The 19,682-nt window shown below is 42.0% G+C and overlaps 1 protein-coding gene across 8 annotated transcripts in view; it reads right to left on the bottom strand.

Annotated features, from left to right (window-relative positions):
* TSNARE1 (t-SNARE domain containing 1) overlaps positions 1 to 19,682 on the bottom strand; it is a 511,863-nt gene that overhangs the window by 193,881 nt on the left and 298,300 nt on the right. For all 8 annotated transcript variants that reach the window (XM_064442004.1, XM_064442001.1, XM_064441997.1 and 5 more), the window contains one exon: positions 1,053 to 1,125. In XM_064442004.1, coding sequence (XP_064298074.1) covers positions 1,053 to 1,125 — 73 coding nt within the window. The remainder of the gene's footprint in view (positions 1 to 1,052; positions 1,126 to 19,682) is intronic.

Raw genomic sequence — 19,682 nt, 5'->3', positions numbered from 1 at the left:
CAGTTATCTTATGCTAATGGAAACTTGCAAAGGTATGAGCTTGGCAAAGAAATCCAGAGTGATTAATAAATGGCAGAGAAGAGATTCTTTCACGATCTATATATGGCTGTCTTAGGACTTGATCCAGCTCTCAGGAGCTCCAGAGAATACTCCAGCTGAGCACCGCAGGTTAGAAATATCTCCACAAATCTTGCTTTTCTGGAGTCCCTCAGCGTGGCTTTAGGATCATTAGCTCTCCAATTTGGAAGTAGACAGTTGCTTCTGAAGCACTGCACAGTATTATCATACGTACACAAAATGAGAGATAGAGAAAAAAAAAGTGATTGTTCTCAGCTGCATCATACAACAGCAGTGACGAAGACAAGGGTCAGAGGAAATTTAAAAGGAGCAGATCTACTGTGTCTTATTCCCCTATTCACAAAAAGTGCTGGCTGTCAGTGACAGGCTGCACTTAAAGATAATACTAGGGATTACTTTTATCTCTTTCCCCAAGTTTTCTCCACCCCGCTCCTAGCCACTGGTAGTTGGAGACCAAGAGGAGGTCAGCTAATGGGCAGAAGCTTCAGACTATGCATGTGAGCACATCATGACGTTAGGCTACTGTAAATGCGACCAGACACACCCTGCAATGTGGAAAGAAAATTCCGTTTAGGAGAAGCAAGCTGTTCAATTTTCTCCACCGCCATCAATAATCATAACAATAATTGCTACTGCTATTATTTTTTAATTACTGTTCCAGGTAGAAAGGAAGAACTGGATCCCTTTCCAGTTAATGTTATATATTCTCCAGCTTCCTTTTTACAGTCAAAAGGGAATGGATTAATCTCACTAAGAATTCTATTTTATGACAAATATACCAGCTAACTAACCTCAGTATAAGAACCCTATTGCACAGGGCAGCTTGTCAGACCAAAACATCACTGGATGTACAAAATGCCCCAAACCCAGGCAAAATAATCACAGCATCAACATAGAGCTGCTCATAAGGGAACACACATCATTGGAATGGTGCAGGACGGGAATAAAGCCCACACTTCAACAGTGGTACCTACCTATTGTGTCTCCTTGCTCATGCACCATGGAGGCCAGGTCTTTAATGATCTGGTTCACATCCAGCATGTCACTCTGAAAAGACAGAAAGTCTAATATTAATGGTGAATGGGTGATATGCAGGCATAAAAGGCATGTTCCACATCTGAGCTTTGCAAAGCAAAAAAACAAAGTCAAGAAAACCTCATCTGTGTAGACTTAAAAGAAAAAGTTATAATGTTTCCACAGTAAATAAAAAATCCCCTTAAAAAAACCCATGGTTTTCTGGATCTACATCAGCCAGTTGACTCAAGCCTTCTATAACAAAGAAGTAGAAGAATCAGATCATACGTTTGCTTTTCAGGATTGTGGAGGACTGAGAAAGAAGCAGCAATAAAAACAACACCAGCAAACCCTTTTGTTTCTAAAACTTTATTTTTGATGCAGGCCATTCATCCCAGAGTCCAGATTCTTACATAGACGGCGGCCATCTTGCAGCATAGCATCCGTCTGATAAAATACTATTCATAAACTGATGGATGCATGATCAAAAACTCCCTGAATTTGTAATCTCCTTGGTAAGGGAATAAGGACAGACCTGTCCAATGAATGGATTCATTTATACATTTTCAAGTTTTAAAAAAAAATAAAAAAAGTAACTAGATTCAGAAATTTTCTTAGGTAAAACATAGCAAATTGCCAGTGTGCTTGTTTCCCTCATTTCTGAACACTTGCCCTGTTCAGGAGCAAATGTGAGCACATGCTGACTTCATAAGACACTGGCGCTTATATAAAGAATTAATCTAGCAATATCAGGCACAATAATATAAATACTGCTGAATGTACTACCAGTAAGGCAACATTAGTGGAGCAGAAAAAAAAAAGACTCTCAAAGAAGATGCATTTTGTTAAGCTGTACAAATCACAGAACCATTGAGTCGGGCAGGAACTCCTGGAAATCATTTAGTCCAACACCCTTGCTCAAAGCAGCCGATTAAAGAAGGTTCCTCAGGGCCATGTCCACTTGGTTTGTATATCTCCATGGACGGAGACTCCACAGACTTTCTGACCAGCAGTATGTCCATGTATCCTTGTACTGAGGAAGCCAGCACTGGATGCTTTCTGAAGCGTTGAAAACATTTCCTAAGAACCTGCTTCTCCCGAGGCTAATTGCACAGTAATTCATTCATATGCTTGGGCCCTCTTGCAGCTCTAGTCCATCATGCCAAAAGGTCTGATTGCTTCCACCCTGCTTTTAAAGACCTCAGCTTCCCTACTGGTAAAGTTACAAAATGGTGCAAAATGAATCCACGCCCTTCTACTGAAGTTTGTTAGGAGAATATAAGTGACACAACATGTAATCATATAATGCAATAGAATCGTATTAATTTACAATGAAACCTGGGAGTCCCATTGTGAATTCTAGAGTATACCAAATTGTTGAACAACTGAAGAAGTAGGAGAAACAAAATGTTTAAAAAGCTGTGAAAAATCATAATAAAATGAAACCCAAAACCCCCAACCAAAGACTGGGTAATGCATCGCAAAATGCACTTCATTCAATCACTTGTCAAGCATAATTAAGCTTTAAGTATGTATGGTATTATTCATAACTTGTAAATACTGAAGAATATTTTGTAAAAGCAATGAAGTTTAAGTAACCTGAGATGGCACTTGAGCACTGTGGTAGTAAATCATTGCCAGGAAAAAAGGAAAAATTAGTTGTGATTTTTTGGGGTGGGAATTTTTTGGGGTTTTTTTATAAAAATCTTTGAAAGGAGAAAGCTAAGGTTTAGCAACATTTGAAGAATTGAGAATTAACTTTAATGTGTTTTTCTGCTCTCATTTAACTGCTTGGTAAAAGTTGATTAAGGAAAAATTAAACAAACAAATAATAATACTAAAAGAGCCCAGATTGTTCATTCATCTCCTTTGGCTAAATTGCAACTGACATCAGTCTCTGATTTCTGTTACTTGCAACATAAACAAAATTCTTTCTACCCTTCAGCCAGTCTGTTCTATTTTGTTCTGATTCTTTTACAGCACTTTATGTGAATGCAGTTCAAAATGTATTTGCACGCACATTTGGATAGGTTACTGAAATATATTGAATTGGGCACCACCCCCTCCTCCCTCCCCCCCTCCCCCAAGATTTCCATCGGAATAAAACAAGTGGGCAATTCAGTCTAAGAGAGATAAGAAAGGTCAGATGATATATTGACTCCTCACGGGGTGTTCCTCTGCTAATTTTACCCTAGGAATTGGGCTGTCTGCCTCATGATCCCCAGATATTATGGCAAGAAGGGAAGAATGAGAAAGAAAACTCAATGCTGTATACGAATAGTTTCAGATATATAAGCTTTTTGCCATTTATATCCAGGTACTTGGGATGAAGCAGCCATCTGCTGCTGCAGAGTATAGATCCTTTTCATAACATTGTAACAACACTTGAAATTATTGTTTAGAAAATATGCATTAGTTAAAGCCAGCCGCAGAGTTGTTAGGAAGGAAAAAATGCGACTACTGTATTTAAGGAAAACAAACAGGGGTGAGTTGTAAAGCACAGAGCACAAAGCAATCTGACCTGAAGCAAGGAATCTGTTGAATAATTTAACCTGCCAATGTGAAGTTTCAAAGTCCCTGATATATGTAAGCCAAACAAAAGGAAAAATAGAAGAAAGAAAAATAGCCAGAAGTAAAGAGCTTCCATAATGGAATATACCTAGGAGCTATATTTGTGTTCCTTCTTGCCAGGTTATCTCTATCACGAAGTACCTCTGAACTTGCCTGCCATCAGAGTTTGTTAGTGAAACCAGATTGCCTTTGGTTTCCCATGTTCGCACATACTATGCGGAATTCACAGTGAAATACAGCTCTTCATAAGTCCTTTTGACTCCACAGAAAATGGGAGTACAACAGCCAGCTATCATTCCAAAAATGCTGTCTCCCTGCCAGCTAACAAGGCTGGGGTTTCTTGGGTTTTAATCAACAGCAGCCTCTCCTGTCTGGCAACAATTCACTCTCTACAGTCGGAAGCAAGAGGGAGACAGATTTAAATTGTTTCATCTAAATCCTCTTTTTTTTTTTTTTTTCAAAGAAGAAAACCATCGTACATATTAGTATACAGCATTTAATGTCATCCATGCTGGAGCAAAAAGAATTAAGACTAGTTATCAGTAAAATCAGAGACAGCGAAAAGAAATGGCAATAACTAAAGATGACCAAAAAACAGAGAAGTGCCAGTAAACAAGTCATGCAGATGAGAAAACCAGAGGAATTAAAGAGTTTGGGACCCTAAAGATCTGGAGGATTAACTTTCACTAGAAAAAGTTAGTTTGGAAAATTTTTAACAGAAAGTACTAGGTTAAAATGTCAGGGTTATTTGACTATTTTAACCTGGTTCAGTAAGTGAATGATGTCACTGCAGAGTACTGAGAGTTTGGAAAAAAATCTGAAATTCAAACTCCAGAGCAGAAACTGCTGGAAATATGATTTTGCAGATAAACTAGAAATCTACATTTCCCATTTTTCACTTTCACAAGACCACAATTTCAACATTTTTAAAATTAATGTGGGAGCAGGTCAGGTTTTAAAACCCAGGTGTTGTTACCAAGAGGGGAACAACCTAATCATAAATCCCAGCAGCCCACTTCCCCATGGGATGAGCATTACTGAGGTATTTGCCAAGACAGTAAATAAGTAAACCTCCACTCTCTTCCACTCTCGTGCTCAACGGGGTGAAGATTTATCCTCTTTAGAAACTTCTAAGATAGCCCTGACCTTAATGACATTCTAAGGACACTTCTGTATTCTGTCCATGAGAATGGCATTAAATAAACCAGAGAGGGGAAACATGCTCTCCTCAAAAGGACACAGAACAAGCATGTGCTGTTGATAATTTCCCTCTCACATTTAGCCAGATCCCAGCATCCTTCATCAATGTCAGCTCAGGTCCTCAAGGGAAGAGTCACACTTATTTCTAAGAATGTTTGCTTTAGGTTTGTATAAAAAGTGGGATCAGAAATATCAGTGGTCTATCCTATTTAGCACATGTGCTTTTGTGTGTACTCACAAACCACCCATCCTTTTTTTTTTTTTGAAGAACTACAAATTAACATCTAAATTAATTGCTGACTCAACATTTAGGAGATGCTGAATTCTACAAGCGAGGTCTCATTCAGCCCCACCACCCACTCTGCAATATGCAGCCAGGAGGGCTATAAAACAAACCTGAAGGAGATTCTGAAAGATGTAATATAACATCCATGTGTGTATTTCTGTACATGGAAGCACTCCAAAACAAAATAAAGCAAAGCAAAACAAAACCATAGTGCTTGTTATCTTTGGGGAAAAAAAACAAACAAACAATCAGAAAAGAAAAACAACCCTTTGTGTGTCTGGCATGTTTTACCAAAGGGATGCTGAGGTGCTTCTCCTGTATTGTCCCATCTGCAACACCCTTGGGACATCTACCCTGTGGTCAAGCGTGTGTGAATCACAGATCCAGAGCGCACAGAAAGATTAATGAAAGCATGGTTTTCGTCTATCCCCCTTCTCTTCTGCGAGATAGGGGAAGGAAGGGAAAGGGGAAAAATCGTATAAAAAGTGAGCAAGCTTCTCTGATGTTAGATGGGCAAAAACTAAATCTTGCTGCAACAGCCTCTCAACAAATATTTTTCTCTTGTCTATGGCTGGGGAGAAAAAAAATGACATTCTATAAATCAAACTGATTCAGCCTAAGCAACAACAGACCAGCAGAAAATTGTTTTGAGGGCAGAAGCTATCCAGAACAGCAATTACAGACTGAGTTAGATCTCCTCAGGGACTGAACGACAGCCAGTTTGGGGAGTTTCTCCCTCCCTCTTGCCCGCCTGGGCACGCTTCCTCTCTGTTTTGCTCTCTTCGCAGTCGGTGTCATCTCAGGAAGTGCAGCACTGCACTGCATAACTAAAATAGCTGTGCCGAGCTTCAGCATGCTAATCCAGCATCTACCTGGGGACAGCGGGCTCCAGAAACACAGTGTGAACAGTGTTCCTGGCCACAAAAAGCCAAATGGAGAGGCTGTGGAAAGTGAGATGCTTTGAGCTCATGAGGCAGAGGTGAGGCCATTGCAGAGGGCACCTCAACAGGGATGAATAGAGATATCCTGGAACCAGCCAGCTAGTAATATTATTTATCATGCCCTAGGTGAGAAAAAAACCCAATGACATGTTCAACCTACCATGCCATCTTCAGTGCAAATTTTTGTGTAGTGAAGAGGGCAAGGATAGTGGGTGGGAAGATGAAATTGCTGTGCATATTTAAAGAAGAGGCAAAAACAACTTCTACTGGATGCAGGACTGGCCAGAGTGGGCAAGGTGGTAATGTATTTACTACAGCTCACTTGCCCTTGTCCACTCTAATGGACATCTCAGATCAGATACACACATAGTTACTATTTATTTTAATGACCTACTTGAATGAACTGGACATAAGGCCTCCACTTCACCTCTTCCACCAACCCCAGTGTGTGTCTTCCCACCAGTAGCAATCTGAGTATGAGCATGTATGACAGGCAGTTCCCTTGGAAATACTCTCCTTTTAGCCATCCAACCACATTTGAAGACGTCTTGACAGACCATGTTAATGATACGTATTGTTATCACTGATACGATCTAAAATGTGTGAAAGGCATGCGGGGGCAATAGGACATTATTGTGAGATGTGTAGGAATCTTTTAGCCACCTTTGGCACTACAACCTTTCTCTGCAGCTCCACAACCATACGTCTGGATCAGATTGCCTGCAAACACGCATTGCTATCACTCTCTCCCATGTACTTTATATCCCTTACTGTTTGCCTTTATAGAGATCGAAGACAGTTTAAGGCAGATATTTTCTTTCACGGGAACTTTATCAGTTCCAAGTCTGTGCTGAAGGTCAGAACTGGACTGTAGTCTCAGGGAAATATAAGAATACAAATGATAGAAATAAATACTTTGGGCTTTTCAAACCCTTTAGATCTGGAAACAGGAGATGTGCTAATGGAGGATATCATCAATAGTTCTGTTTTTAAGTATCACAGAATCACAGAATGGCAGGGGTTGGAAGAGACTTCTGAAGATCATCCCGTCCCACCCCCTGCGTGAGCAGGCACACCCAGAGTAGGGGGCACAGGACCCCCCAAGGCGGGGTGTGAATGTCTCCAGGGAAGGGACCCCACAGCCTCTCTGGGCAGCCTGTGCCACTGCTCTGGCACCCACACAGCAAAGGGGTTTCTCCTCATATTTAAGAGGAGCTTCCCGTGTTCCAGCTTGTGCCCGTTGCCCCTTGGCCTGTTGTTGGGCACTATTGAAAAGAGTCCGGCCCCATCATCCTGACACCCACCCTTTAGATACTTATAGGTATTGATGAAATCCCCCCTCAGCCATCTCTTCTCCGGGCTGAACAAACCCACGTCTCTCAGCCTTTCCTCATAAGGGAGATGCTCCAGCCCCTGATCCCCTTGGCAGCTCTGCGCTGGCCTTGCTCCAGCAGTTCCCTGCCCTTCTTGAACTGGGGAGCCCAGAACTGGACACAGCACTACAGGTGTGGTCTCACCAGGGCAGAGCAGAGGAGGAGGATAACCTCTCTCGACCTGCTGGCCACACTCCTTTTAATGCATCCCAGGACACCGTTGACCTTCTTGGCCCCAAGGGCCCGGTGCTGGCTCAGGGTCACCTCGCTGCCCACCAGCATTCCCAGGTCCTTCTTGCTTTATATTTGGGAAATGTGGTGTACAATGAAGTATCAAAGATCACATAAAAACATTCTTGTTAATAACCATGATTTTGAACTTTAAATTAACTTACATCCAAAATTTCATTTAAATTCAGGAGTTTGTAAAGGTATGTGACTTCACATACGCACGTACATGTAAAGTATTTATACATGCACATATACCCAAGTATTCTTGTGTACCACAAACACACACACCTGTATAAATAGTAACTGTATGTATAGATACACTAATAATTTTAAGATCTAACTTGACTCCAACATACATCAGGTATTAAATGAGTATTTGAGGCATATCAGATTGCAGAGATAAAAACACAGCCTATTTCTGTCTACGGTAGCACAAAACAGACCTTAAATCTCAGGCTTTTTTTTTTCCTGGCTAAACACTCCAGTGCAAGATAACCATGAACACTGATAACTTCTGATAATAGGTAAGCAAGCAAGCAAACAAACAAATTTGCTTACCTTGCTTATTTTTGATAAAAAAAGGCGGCACTGATTCCATTTTGCCTTCAAGTTAATGGTGTGACAGTTTGATATCAGGCAAAGCAAGGGCAAGAATGGCTTTCATCAGAAAACCGAGAAGCAACGCTTATATAGGGAACAAAGGAATCATGCAACGATGTCAAGGCGCAGAGTAGATGAAGAAACATTTCAAAAACCATCCATGATGGAGGAGAGCATGTGCATTTCCAAATTCTGCAGCACAGTGCCCTTTCTTCATCCCCACCCCTCTCTTCCCCTAGATACTCATAAAGTCCCTGACAGTGAGTTGCCCACAGAGGGAAAGCTAAGGGAGATCCCTTCCAAGGGATCACATGCCAAGTAAATAAAGAGGGAGGAGACTTCACTGCTCCCACAAGTGCGAGGGAGAACATCAGCTCTGCTCTCCAAGAAGGGCATGCCACAATCTTACTTCCCTTCTCTCGGTGTCTGATGTTACTGCACTTTGTTAAGACAGCTGGTGCAAGTCTCTAGGATGTTATAATGCATATTTGGAAGCAATAACACCAAAAATGCATTAGACTGGTCACACCTAATACTTATTATTTACACTTCTTAGGTTACGCATTTATTTTGTCAACATTACAGAAGAAAATGGCTGAACACACACTACAAATCCAACCTTTTGCTCTCCCACAACCAAGTTTCTAGCTACTTACCACTAAAGAAACATCAATACCCTTGTGTTTCCAACAAACCCATGGGTTGTATATGAAAGAGACTCACAGGTTAGAAATATTCCTTCTGTTTTCTGCTATGCTAGAAAGGTTTTTGTGGGTTTTTTGGCCAACTAATCTGTCCCAGCTTCCTCAAGTTGAATTAAGGAATCTATTCTGAGGTAAATACAATTATGTTTATGAGGTAATCAGATGGCACAACAATAAATGCGTGAAAGACCCAAAAATATTTAATACAAATAAAGATAATGAAATGCCTGACATTGTGGCCTTCATATTCTAGAAATAAAAATGCTCAGTGAAGAAGAAAGTTTCTCCCAATAGAGAATATCCATTAGAAATTAGACACGGGTTGCAGCTTAGGGTGTGTGAAATCTGCTGACCTGACATCCTGAGAGGGAAAATGAAATACAACACAAAATCTAAAAATAAAAGCCACGCCACCCAGAGAAGAAATGTCCACCCACAATTATTATCCATAGCCTTGTCTGAGAAAAGGGTTTTATGAGCAACAGGTCAGTTGGTTCTTTCTGCAAGAGCTGGACAATAAACACACCGATTAGGTGCAATTGCCATGGACTGGTTCATGATGTGGATACCCATCCACCAGGAACTATTAGTCTATATTACACAGTTACTCTGTATCAACTGCCAAACCACTCCAGTGAGCCACAGGTCTCTAGCAACAAAGTGCAAAAAGTAAGATATATGAGTTCTCACACCAACCTCTGAAAAACTTCTTAAATTTTTTTACATATATATATACCCACAATAGGAATGCTTGTTGGGGACACTTAGTCTTCAAAGAAAAAAAAAAAAGAAAGAAATTAAGGTGCTTTTAATATTTACAGATACACTTTTTTTAGCTATTCAGAAGGTCTCCTGAGTACTAAGCCACCAAAGATATGGAAATCCATAAGCAAACTCCAAACTCAGTATCTTACACACTGACTTTTCCTTTAGCATCTCCTGCTTTCTGCCCCAGGCTGCAATGTATAAACTAACACAAGTAGTGAGGGAAGTAGCTGTAATCTATCACACTGACTGATACCAGCCCCAGGAAAGGTAGTTTATTGCAGGCGGTATGTTATCTTCAAAAATAGAAACTGTGCAAAGATTATGACAAAAACTTCGACTCTTTCTACACTTTGTTTGCAGCACTATTAATTCTTCACTCTGGATTTATTTCCATGAGGGTCATGTAACCAGGAAAATACAATAGAGGAATTAATTTTCTTTTTAGGAGTGTTCTGGGAAACCAAGCAATTAGAGCAATCTTAAGCTGTCATGCATTATCAATTGCCACTCAATTATTTTACTTAAATAAAATACTGATTGCAGAGTCTGATCTGCAGCTATCTACAGAGCAATTCATTTAGGCACACTATTTATTGCTGAGAAATTAAAAAAAAACCCACCTAACTTTAACTGAAAGGGGAAAGTCAAAGGGACAAGGGAGAGGAGAAAACTGGAAATACATAGCATCTTTTCACGATTCTCTGCTACGTTGCCAATTCTCAGTTTAGAAATAAGCAAAACTACTGTACTCTGTAGAGTCTGGAGGTAAGTCGATCCTCATTACAAGTGGAGCTCATGGTTCTGGTGAAGAAAGGAAGTTGTAATCTCTTAAAGCAGTCACTGAAGGTCCAAAGCCCTTGTCCTCTCTCTTCAGGATAACAAAGGGGCACAGTCAAAAGAAGGGGTGTGTCTGTCCAGGTCTCCAAGGGCTGCAGATAGAGCCAGCTCCTTGAGTGACTACATATCCTAGGTCTACCCAAGGTTCACGCACCCCTCAGTGGTACAAACAGGAGAAAGAGAAGATACAGGCTCCATACATGTTAAAAAAAAGTTTTTAAAAAATGGCTCTGGCTTATATTCCCCGATGCGTTTCAAAACCAAATTCTATGCTCTTTGTAGGCTATTCCCGACTTTGGCTCTGTGGATTGTTGAGTATGCTGTTGACACTTATCTCATATATTATCAGTCAATAATGCAGAGTACCTAAAAGGCACAAATGCTGAGTAAAGGTATCTGAGGGACAATTAATTACAACTACAGCTTAAAGGCTTATAAAAGAAAGCTTTGATGGCTATCACCTCCTCTAAAAATCAGACTTGCTGGAGCTGACTCTCCATAACAACCCTCACGTGGGTTTAGTCTCCATTCTCTGCATGAGAGAGCTTATTTAAAAAAAAAAATCCATTATATCCAAAATGATTAATCTCATTGTTCAAGGATTTTTTCTTAATGTTTAATTTATACCTATCTGTCCTTAGTTACTACTTGGTAATTTGTTACTACCTTCAACCTTAATATTTTAAATTATTCTCCCCTTTTTTTCAATGCTATTACACGTCAAGTGTTTCCACCTAGTCATCATGGCTCAACTAATCACTGCTGCACTTTCTGAGCCTGCAGTTGGTAAATTCCTGTAATCTCTCTTCATAAATTATACTTAATACTTCTTCCTCATTTCTTTCCTTCTGGATCACCTCCAAATTTCTAATAGAAAAAGCAGGCCAAAAAGCTCTCATTTCTTACATGCCTTTCTATCAGATAGAAGGTGCCAATGTCTAAGACAGACACTAAAGACTGTATGACAGTGTGCTTCACTTTCCAACTGTCTGTATTTACTTTCCAGTTTAAAATTTCCAATTACTGATTAAAACTACAGCATTGTCTCACAATGAATCCTGGTCTTCCTATATCTCAGAGGTAGCAGAAATCCTTTGGTGGGTGGCACAGTCTGAATGGTCTAGAAAAGTTGTTCTAGGTCAACTTTTACAACAGGCTTTGAGATTCTCATGGCAAGACCTTGGTGAGTGTCTTCATATGGAGATTAGAAAGGTGCAAACCCTTAGGTCCCACAATTTCAGAGCCACCCAAAAGAAAAGGTTCTCTAGGCTTTCTTGATAAGCACAAGGGGGAGGCAGGCACCTTCAGAAAGTAGTTCACATCTTTGGTATTTAAATGGAAGTGGGATGAGTCTGAGGCATTGTAGGTAGCACTGCAAAGGGAGAAAGAGTCCTCTGAGTCCTTTTTCCCCAGAGTGAAAAATGTGGTTAGAAAATGCATTTTGATCACCCAACCCTACAAACAACATAGCTGTGTTTGCACACATGAGCAAAACTGTACTGGATATCATGAGCTAGGCTATGATCCTGTGCCAATCTGAAATGACATGCAATTTATTCCACAGTTTCTCATTAAGGTATGCTTTAGTACTCATAATGCCCTGCGCTGTCCAAGATGTCATTTATTTTCTGTATCTCAACCAGTTCCTGACCAACTCTTTTGATCTTCCTTAAATAAGCTTTCCAGAGGGACCAGGGCAGTCTGGAGAAATGGACCAACAGGAATTCCATAAAGTCCAAGAAAGGCAAATGACAAGTCCTGCACAAGGGGAGGGATCGCCCCATGTACAGGTTGGGGATTGATTGGCTAGAAAGAAGATAACAGAGAAGAACCTGGGGGTCCTGGTGGCCAACCATTTGCACATGAGCCAGCAATGTGGCAAAAAAGGCTAACAGCCTCCTGAGATACATTAGAGTGTAGCCAACAGGCCCATTGAGGTAACCCCTCCCCTCTATCTGGCGTTTGTGAGACCACATCTGGAGTACTGTCAAGTTTGGGGCTCACCAGTACAAGAAAGACATTGACTTTACTGGATTGAATCAACAAGAGCACCATCATATTCAGGGTTCTGGAGCACATGACATATTTCAAGAGGATAAGAAAAGCCGAGAAAAGCTGGGTTTGTTCAGATAGGGGAAAAGGCAGATCAAGGGAGATGTTACTGCTGTGTGCAACACCTGCAGTGGAAGGCTAAGCAGTCATGGGCACAAGTTGGAACACAAGAAATTCCAACTAAATATAAGAAAAAAAATGTTCCCTTGAGGGTATCCAAACACAGGAATAGTGATCCAATGCATTTGCCCTCCAAAAATAGATTTAGTTGTTATTTAATATTAACTTGGTTCTTTTTCACTTGAAGGTCTCTTGATGTTGACTTCTTCTCAAAGTGGAGAGGAAAATATCCATTCTAATCCCATCATTACCCATACATATCTTGATCAATTGTACTTTGTAACCTAGATCACAACCAAGATCTTAAGAATCTCGTTGTAATAACCTGCCCCATTTTGCAGAATCGTGACTTGCAGATTATCAACAGATACAGGTAAAAGCAAGTGTCTCGCCTACAAAGAAACTAAATGCAAGGAGAGCCTTCAAGGGTTAGAGAGCTGCTGCTAGTCCTTGCAGAGTGGCACTGCTAGCCTTGGAGAGAGAAAACATTTAATCTTAATTCTGTGCAAAGTCTGCATCATAAGTCTTAAGCTGGGCACAGCCAGGAGCTGTGGACCCCAGACCAGACTGTGGACTGTCACAGCAGGGCCACTCCCCAGGAAGTTAATCACTCCACAATATTCCTAGAAAAAAAAATCTATTTTTTTTTTCCTTTTGAACACTAAGATAGCTTCCAAAGACAGCACCACAAGTGTAGGGAAAATAAATATGTGTTCTATTCCCTAGAGAAGCAAAGGGAACAATGTTTACAGACTTTTGAATGATACTTCTCATTTACAACGTAGACAGTAAAAGAAAAAGTTACTTTTATATACACATTGCTTTAGACAATGAGAATCCTGATGTCTTATAGATAAAGTCTCAGGCAATGACAGAGGTAAGTCAGACAATGATTAAGTCCCCCACATTGTTTCATCTAGAATTTTTTAGAAGGTAGGAAAGCAGACTGGACTGTGGTACTACGAAGTCCCACAGAGACTGTTTCTGTTGAATTATTCAATGCCTGCATGACGATGTTTGGATCTACGCTGTCAGTATGGGAACTGTAAGGACAACTCACTTTGCATTTTCTAATGCCCCAGTGCCTTGAAAGAGAGGAGGCATGTTTGAAAGCTGGTGGCTTTAGGCCCTTTGAAGGACTTATAGGGATAATGCTCCCTAGTGCATTGAAGATCTGGGGTAAAATACAAGAAATTGTAAGGGTATTTGCAACATGATCATTTGTAATATCACTGTTACAGTCCAGCTACACAAATTTCTTAATGCATGTTAAAATATATGGCATAAGTTCTCCTTCTGTCCTGGGCTGGCCAGGGAATCTCCCTTTAGAGAAAAGAGGAAACAGATACTGTCTATTATTTATAGAGGGAGGCAAAAAGCCCAAATAGACCAGCACATATATTTTTCCCTATGTATCTCTTTATGCTTTACTCTGAAATGCCTTAGATTTCTCAGATTTTATTTTTCAGAGAATCACAGAATGATTTAGCTTGGAAAAGAACTATAAGATCATTGAGTCCAACTGTTAACCTAACACCTCCAAGTCCACCACTAAACCATGTACCTAAGCACCACATCTACATGTCTTTTAAATATCTCCAGGGATGGTGACTCCACCACTTCTCTGGGCAGCCTGTTCCAATGTTTTACAATGCTTTCAGTGAAGAAGTTTTCCATAATATCCAACCTAAACCTCCCCTGGCACAACCTAAGGCCGTTTCCTCTTGTCCTCTTACCTCCTACTTGGGAGAAGAGACCGACACCCACTTCACTACGGCCCTTCAGGCAGTTGCAGAGAGCGATAAGGTCTCCCCTCAGCTTCCTCTTCTCCAGGCTAAACAACCCCAGCTCCCTCAGCCGCTCCTCATAAGACTTGTTCTGCAGACCCTGCCCCAGCCCCGCTGCCCTTCTCTGGACACGCTCCAGCACCTCAAGGTCCTTCTTGCCCGAGGGGCCCAAACCTGAGCCCAGCATTCGAGGTGGGGCCTCACCAGTGCCAGGTACAGGGACATGTTCACTGCTCTGCTCCTGCTGGTCACACTATTCCTGACAAAAACCAGGATGCTGTTGGCCTTCTTGGCCACCATGGCAGATTGACGGTTCATATTCAGCTGGTTGTTGACCAACACCCCCAGGTTTTTCCACCAGGCAGCTCTCCAGCCACTCTGTCCCAAGCCTGTAGCGTTGCATGGGGTTGTTGTGACCCAAGGGCAGGACCCGGAACTTGGCGTTGTTGAACCTCATACAGTTGGTCTCGGCCCATTGATTCAGCCAGTCCTGATCCCTCTGCAGAGACTTCTTTCCCTGAAGTAGACCAACACTCCCACCCAGTTTGGTGTAATCTGCAACCTTACTGAGCTGCACTCGATCCCCTCGTCCAGATCATGAATAAAGATATTAAACAGAACTGGCCCCAATACTGAGTCCTGGGGAACACCCCTCGTGACCAGCCACCAACTGGATTTAACTCCATTCACCGCAACTCTCTGGGCCCCACTGTCCAGCCAGTTTTTTACGCAGGCAAGAATATGCCTCTCCATGCTATGAGCAGACAGTTTGCCCAGGAGAGTGTTGTGGGAAACAGTGTCAAGGGCTTTACTGAAGTCCAGGTCAACAACATTCACAGCCTTTCCCTCATCCACTAAGGTGGTCACCTTGTCAGAGAAGGAGATCAGGTTAGTCAAGCAGGACCTGCCTTTCATAAACCCATGCTGAACTGGGCCTCATCACCTGGTTGTCCTGTACATGCCACCTGATGGCACTCAAGATGATCTGCTCCATTAACTTCCCTGGAACTGAGGTCAGACTGAGAGGCCTATAGTTCCCCAGATCCTCCTTCAAGCCCTTCTTGTAGATGGGCATCACACTGGCAAGGCTCCAGTCAGCTGGGACCTCCCCAGTGAGCCAGGACTGCTGATAAAGGATGGAAAGTGTCTTGGTGAGCACTTCTGCCGGCTCCCTCAGTACCCTTAGGTGGATCCCATCCAGCCCCATAGAGTTGTGTATAAGTGGTGTAGCAAGCCTCTAACCACTTCCCCTTGGTTTATGGGGGCTTAATTCTGCTCCCTGTCCCTGTCTTCCACAGGGCTGCATTCCTGGAGAATAACTGGTTTTACTACTAAAGACAGAGGCAAACGTGGCATTAAGTAGCTCATCTTTTTCTTCATCCTTTGTCACTATGTTTCCCCCCATATCCAATGAGGGATGGAGACTCTCCTTAGCCCTTCTTTTGTTGCTAATGTATTCATAGAAACATTTTTATTGTCTTTTACAGCTGTAGCCAGGTTAAGTTCTAGTTGGGCTTTGGCCCTTCTGATTTTTGCCCTGCATAACCTCATGACATCCTTGTGGTCCTCCAGAGATCCCTGCCCCTTCTTCCAAAGGTCATCAACTCTCCTTTTTTCCTGACTTCCAGCCAAAGCTCTCTGTTCAGCCAGGACAGTCTTCTTCCCTGCTGGCTCGCTTTCAGCACATGGGGACGGCCTGTTCCTGCGCCTTTCAGATTTCCTTCTTGAAGAATGCCCAGCCTTCCTGTGCTCCTTTGCCCGTAGGACTGCCTCCCAAGGGACTCTCAAGCAGTTTCCTAAATAGGCCAACGTCTGCCCTCTAGATGTCCAAGGTAGCAGGTCTGCTGGCCCCCCTCCTTATTTCTCTAAGAATCAAAACCTCTATCATTTCATGGTCACTATGCCCAAGACAGCCTCCAGCCATCACATCACCCACAAATCCTTCTCTGTTCACAAACAACAGGTCCGCCAGGGCACCTTCCCTAGTTATGGCTCACTCACCACCTGTGTCAGGAAGTTTTCTTCCACACACTCCAGGAAACTCCTAGACTGCTTCCTCTCTGCTCTATCATATTTCCAGCAGAGAGCTGGTAAGTTGAAGTCCCCCATGAGAGCAAGGACTAATGATTGTCTTTCCCCAGCTGCTTATAGAATATTTTGTCTGCCTCTTCACCCTGGTTGGGTGGTCTGTAACAGACTCCCACCATGACATCTGCCTTGTTGGCCTTCTCCCTGATTCTTACCCATAAACACTTAGCCCTATCATGACCATCATGAAACTCTAGACAGTCAAAACACTTCCTATCACACAGGGCTACCCCACCACCTCTCCTTCCTTGCCTATCCCTTCTGAAGAGTTTATAGCCATCCATTGCAGCACTCCAGTTGTGCAAGTTATTCCACCAGGTTTCCATGATGGCAACCATATCATAGTTTTCCTGCTGCTCAATGGCTTCCAGCTCCTCCTGTTTGTTGCCCATGCTGCATGCACTGGAGCTGTACTGCAGATTACTGGTACAATATTAGATGGTGTCTGACATCCTAAATCCAGAAATCTTATGTTCCTCTCAGATCAGCACTGTAAAATTACAATACTATCCAGTAATTAAAATTACAGTTATGAACAACAAGCAGCTCACTTTCTGACCAAAGCATCTACCATTCAAGCGATTAATCGTTCATTTTTCTTCATCAGTCTTATGTCTCATTAGCAGATTGGGGAGATAGTATCACAGAAAAAAGTCCAGGTCATTTAAGTCTCTAACGAGCTATTATTTATAGGGCAAAGTTGGTGTATTACATGATAACATGTTGATGTCTGCTACACCTACGTTTATTGCTCAGTGAATTGCCCTGGGATCTCTTCAGAGTCAGTGGAGAGCCAACAGTGGGCTTGAGGAGTTTAGATTAAGGGTTAGATATTTTCAAACTGTCTGGGAGTCATAAATACTAATGTGAATTTTTAGAGATCTATGTGAAACAACCTTAGAGGTCTTAAATCTGAAAATTCAGGGTTATCAGGTGAGTATACAGAAGACCAGAAGAGAGAGTGTACAGTCTGAACAGAGCAAAACCCAAAAGTCTGGGAACTAGATGCCAGTCAGCTTAATGCCATCCCTGTTCAGCCCCCAATGGTACAGATGATGGGACAAATAATCAAATGTATGATTTGCAGTTGCATCAAACTCTGCAAGAGAATGAGCAGCAACAAATAGGCACCTAACAGCTTTCTAGGGCAGGGCATACACCTGAGGAAGGGGAGAAGCAGCAGGTGACAAATACACAATTAGGGCAAACAGTTGAGATGAAAGAATTGTAAAATGGTCTGGGATCCCGTATTTAAAAACTAATTCTCCATTAGTAATTCTCTTAGGTACTAGCTGGAAGGATGCACTGAGAGGAGTTCAACCCCATGAAGTTCAACAAGGCCAAGTGCAAGGTCACCCACCTGGGCTGGGGCAATCCCCAGGATGAGTACAGACTGGGAGATGGATTGAGAGCAGCCCTTTGGAGAAGAACTTGGGGGTAGTGGTAGATGAAAAATTGGACATGACCCAGCAATGTGCACTGGCAGCCCAGAAGACCAATCATATTCTGGGCCACATAAAAAGAAGTGTGGTTAGAAGTTCAAGGGAGGTGATTTTCCCTCTCTGCTCTGCTCTGGTGAGACCCCACCTGGACCACTGAATCCAGCTCTCAGGTCCCCAGCAGAAGAATGACATGGACCTGTTAGAGTGGGTCCAGAGGAGGGCCATGAAAATGGTCAGAGGGCTGGAACACCTCTGCTATGAAGAAAGGCTGAGAGAGTTGGGGTTTCCAGCCTGGAGAAGAGGACGCTCAGGGGAAACCTTATTTTGGCCTTTCAATATATAAAGGGGGTTTCTAGGAAAGACAGAGAGAGACTTTTTACTGAGGCCTGAAGTGACAGAACAAGGGGTAACTGTTTTCACGTAAAAGAGGATAGATTCAGATTGGACATAAAGAAGACATTTTTTACAATGAAGGTGGTGAGACACTGAGACCGGAACAAAAAGACAGTGAGGGCTTCTGGGGACAAAGATGGCACTTGTGACATGAAGTATTTTGTCCAATTTTGAGCAATAAATCTCAGGCGGACCGCCTGGAGAAAGTTCATAGGAATGCCATGAGAATGATCAAAGTGTCAGAAACACACCCCGAAACTCAGTAACGTGTTTTCCAGTGTAGAAAAGGGTGGGACACACACACACACACACACACACACACACACACACACACGATAATGCTCTTTAAATAAGTGAATCTGTTGCAAATAGGAAGGGAATAAGCTGTTCTCCATATCCATCATCCATAGGACAGAAAATCATAGACTTAAACTGCAACAGAAGACGTTCATACAAGAATTTAATGATTTGGGTAGTTGATCCTGTCTTAGAGCTGAGAGAGAGATTTGATGATGTTTAAAGATTGCTCTTAACTCCGTTTGTCTAATATTCAATGCAATCAATACAAACACTCAAAATCAGACAGAGATGGACTCTTTCAGACAGCAGCCACAAACTTCTTATCAACTTGAGACACTAAACTGATTAAAGCATGCACCTCTCCCTCAGCTCTTACGTGCTAAGACAAATTCAGCAAATCACTGCTCTGCTAAACATCCCTGTCCACAAAAACAAAAGGCAAAACTCAATAAGCTTTAACCAACATATTAATAGCAATGAAGATATTTTCTGTCATTAAATATCAATAGATATCAATCGGATATTAATAGATAACAATCAGACAGCAGAGTCTCTCCTCTTTAGCATGGAACAATAGCATCTGTAGGCAGGGAATCCTTACAACAGTGTGCCATCTATCAGCTGTGTGTAAAAACAAACCACAACCAACCCCTGTCCCAAAGGCTGCATTTAGAAACCATCAAGCATGTCTGCAGTGACAGAGCAGATACTCCTGTGCTTATAAAACCACTAGTCACTCAGGAGAGAAGTTATCTTGCCTTCATTCCCACCTGCACTGGCCTCCCAGGTAAATGCTAATTTAGAAGAATTTGTAATAATCTCTCCGGTTTATTATAAAGGTTTAAGCATTTATATTCAGTCATGTTCAGCTTGTGCTCCCTGAATTCAGATCAGCTT

This window comes from Phalacrocorax carbo, chromosome 2 (genome assembly GCF_963921805.1).
Source record: "Phalacrocorax carbo chromosome 2, bPhaCar2.1, whole genome shotgun sequence".
NCBI lineage: Eukaryota > Metazoa > Chordata > Aves > Suliformes > Phalacrocoracidae > Phalacrocorax > Phalacrocorax carbo.
This window is presented reverse-complemented; position numbering and strand designations above follow the sequence as displayed.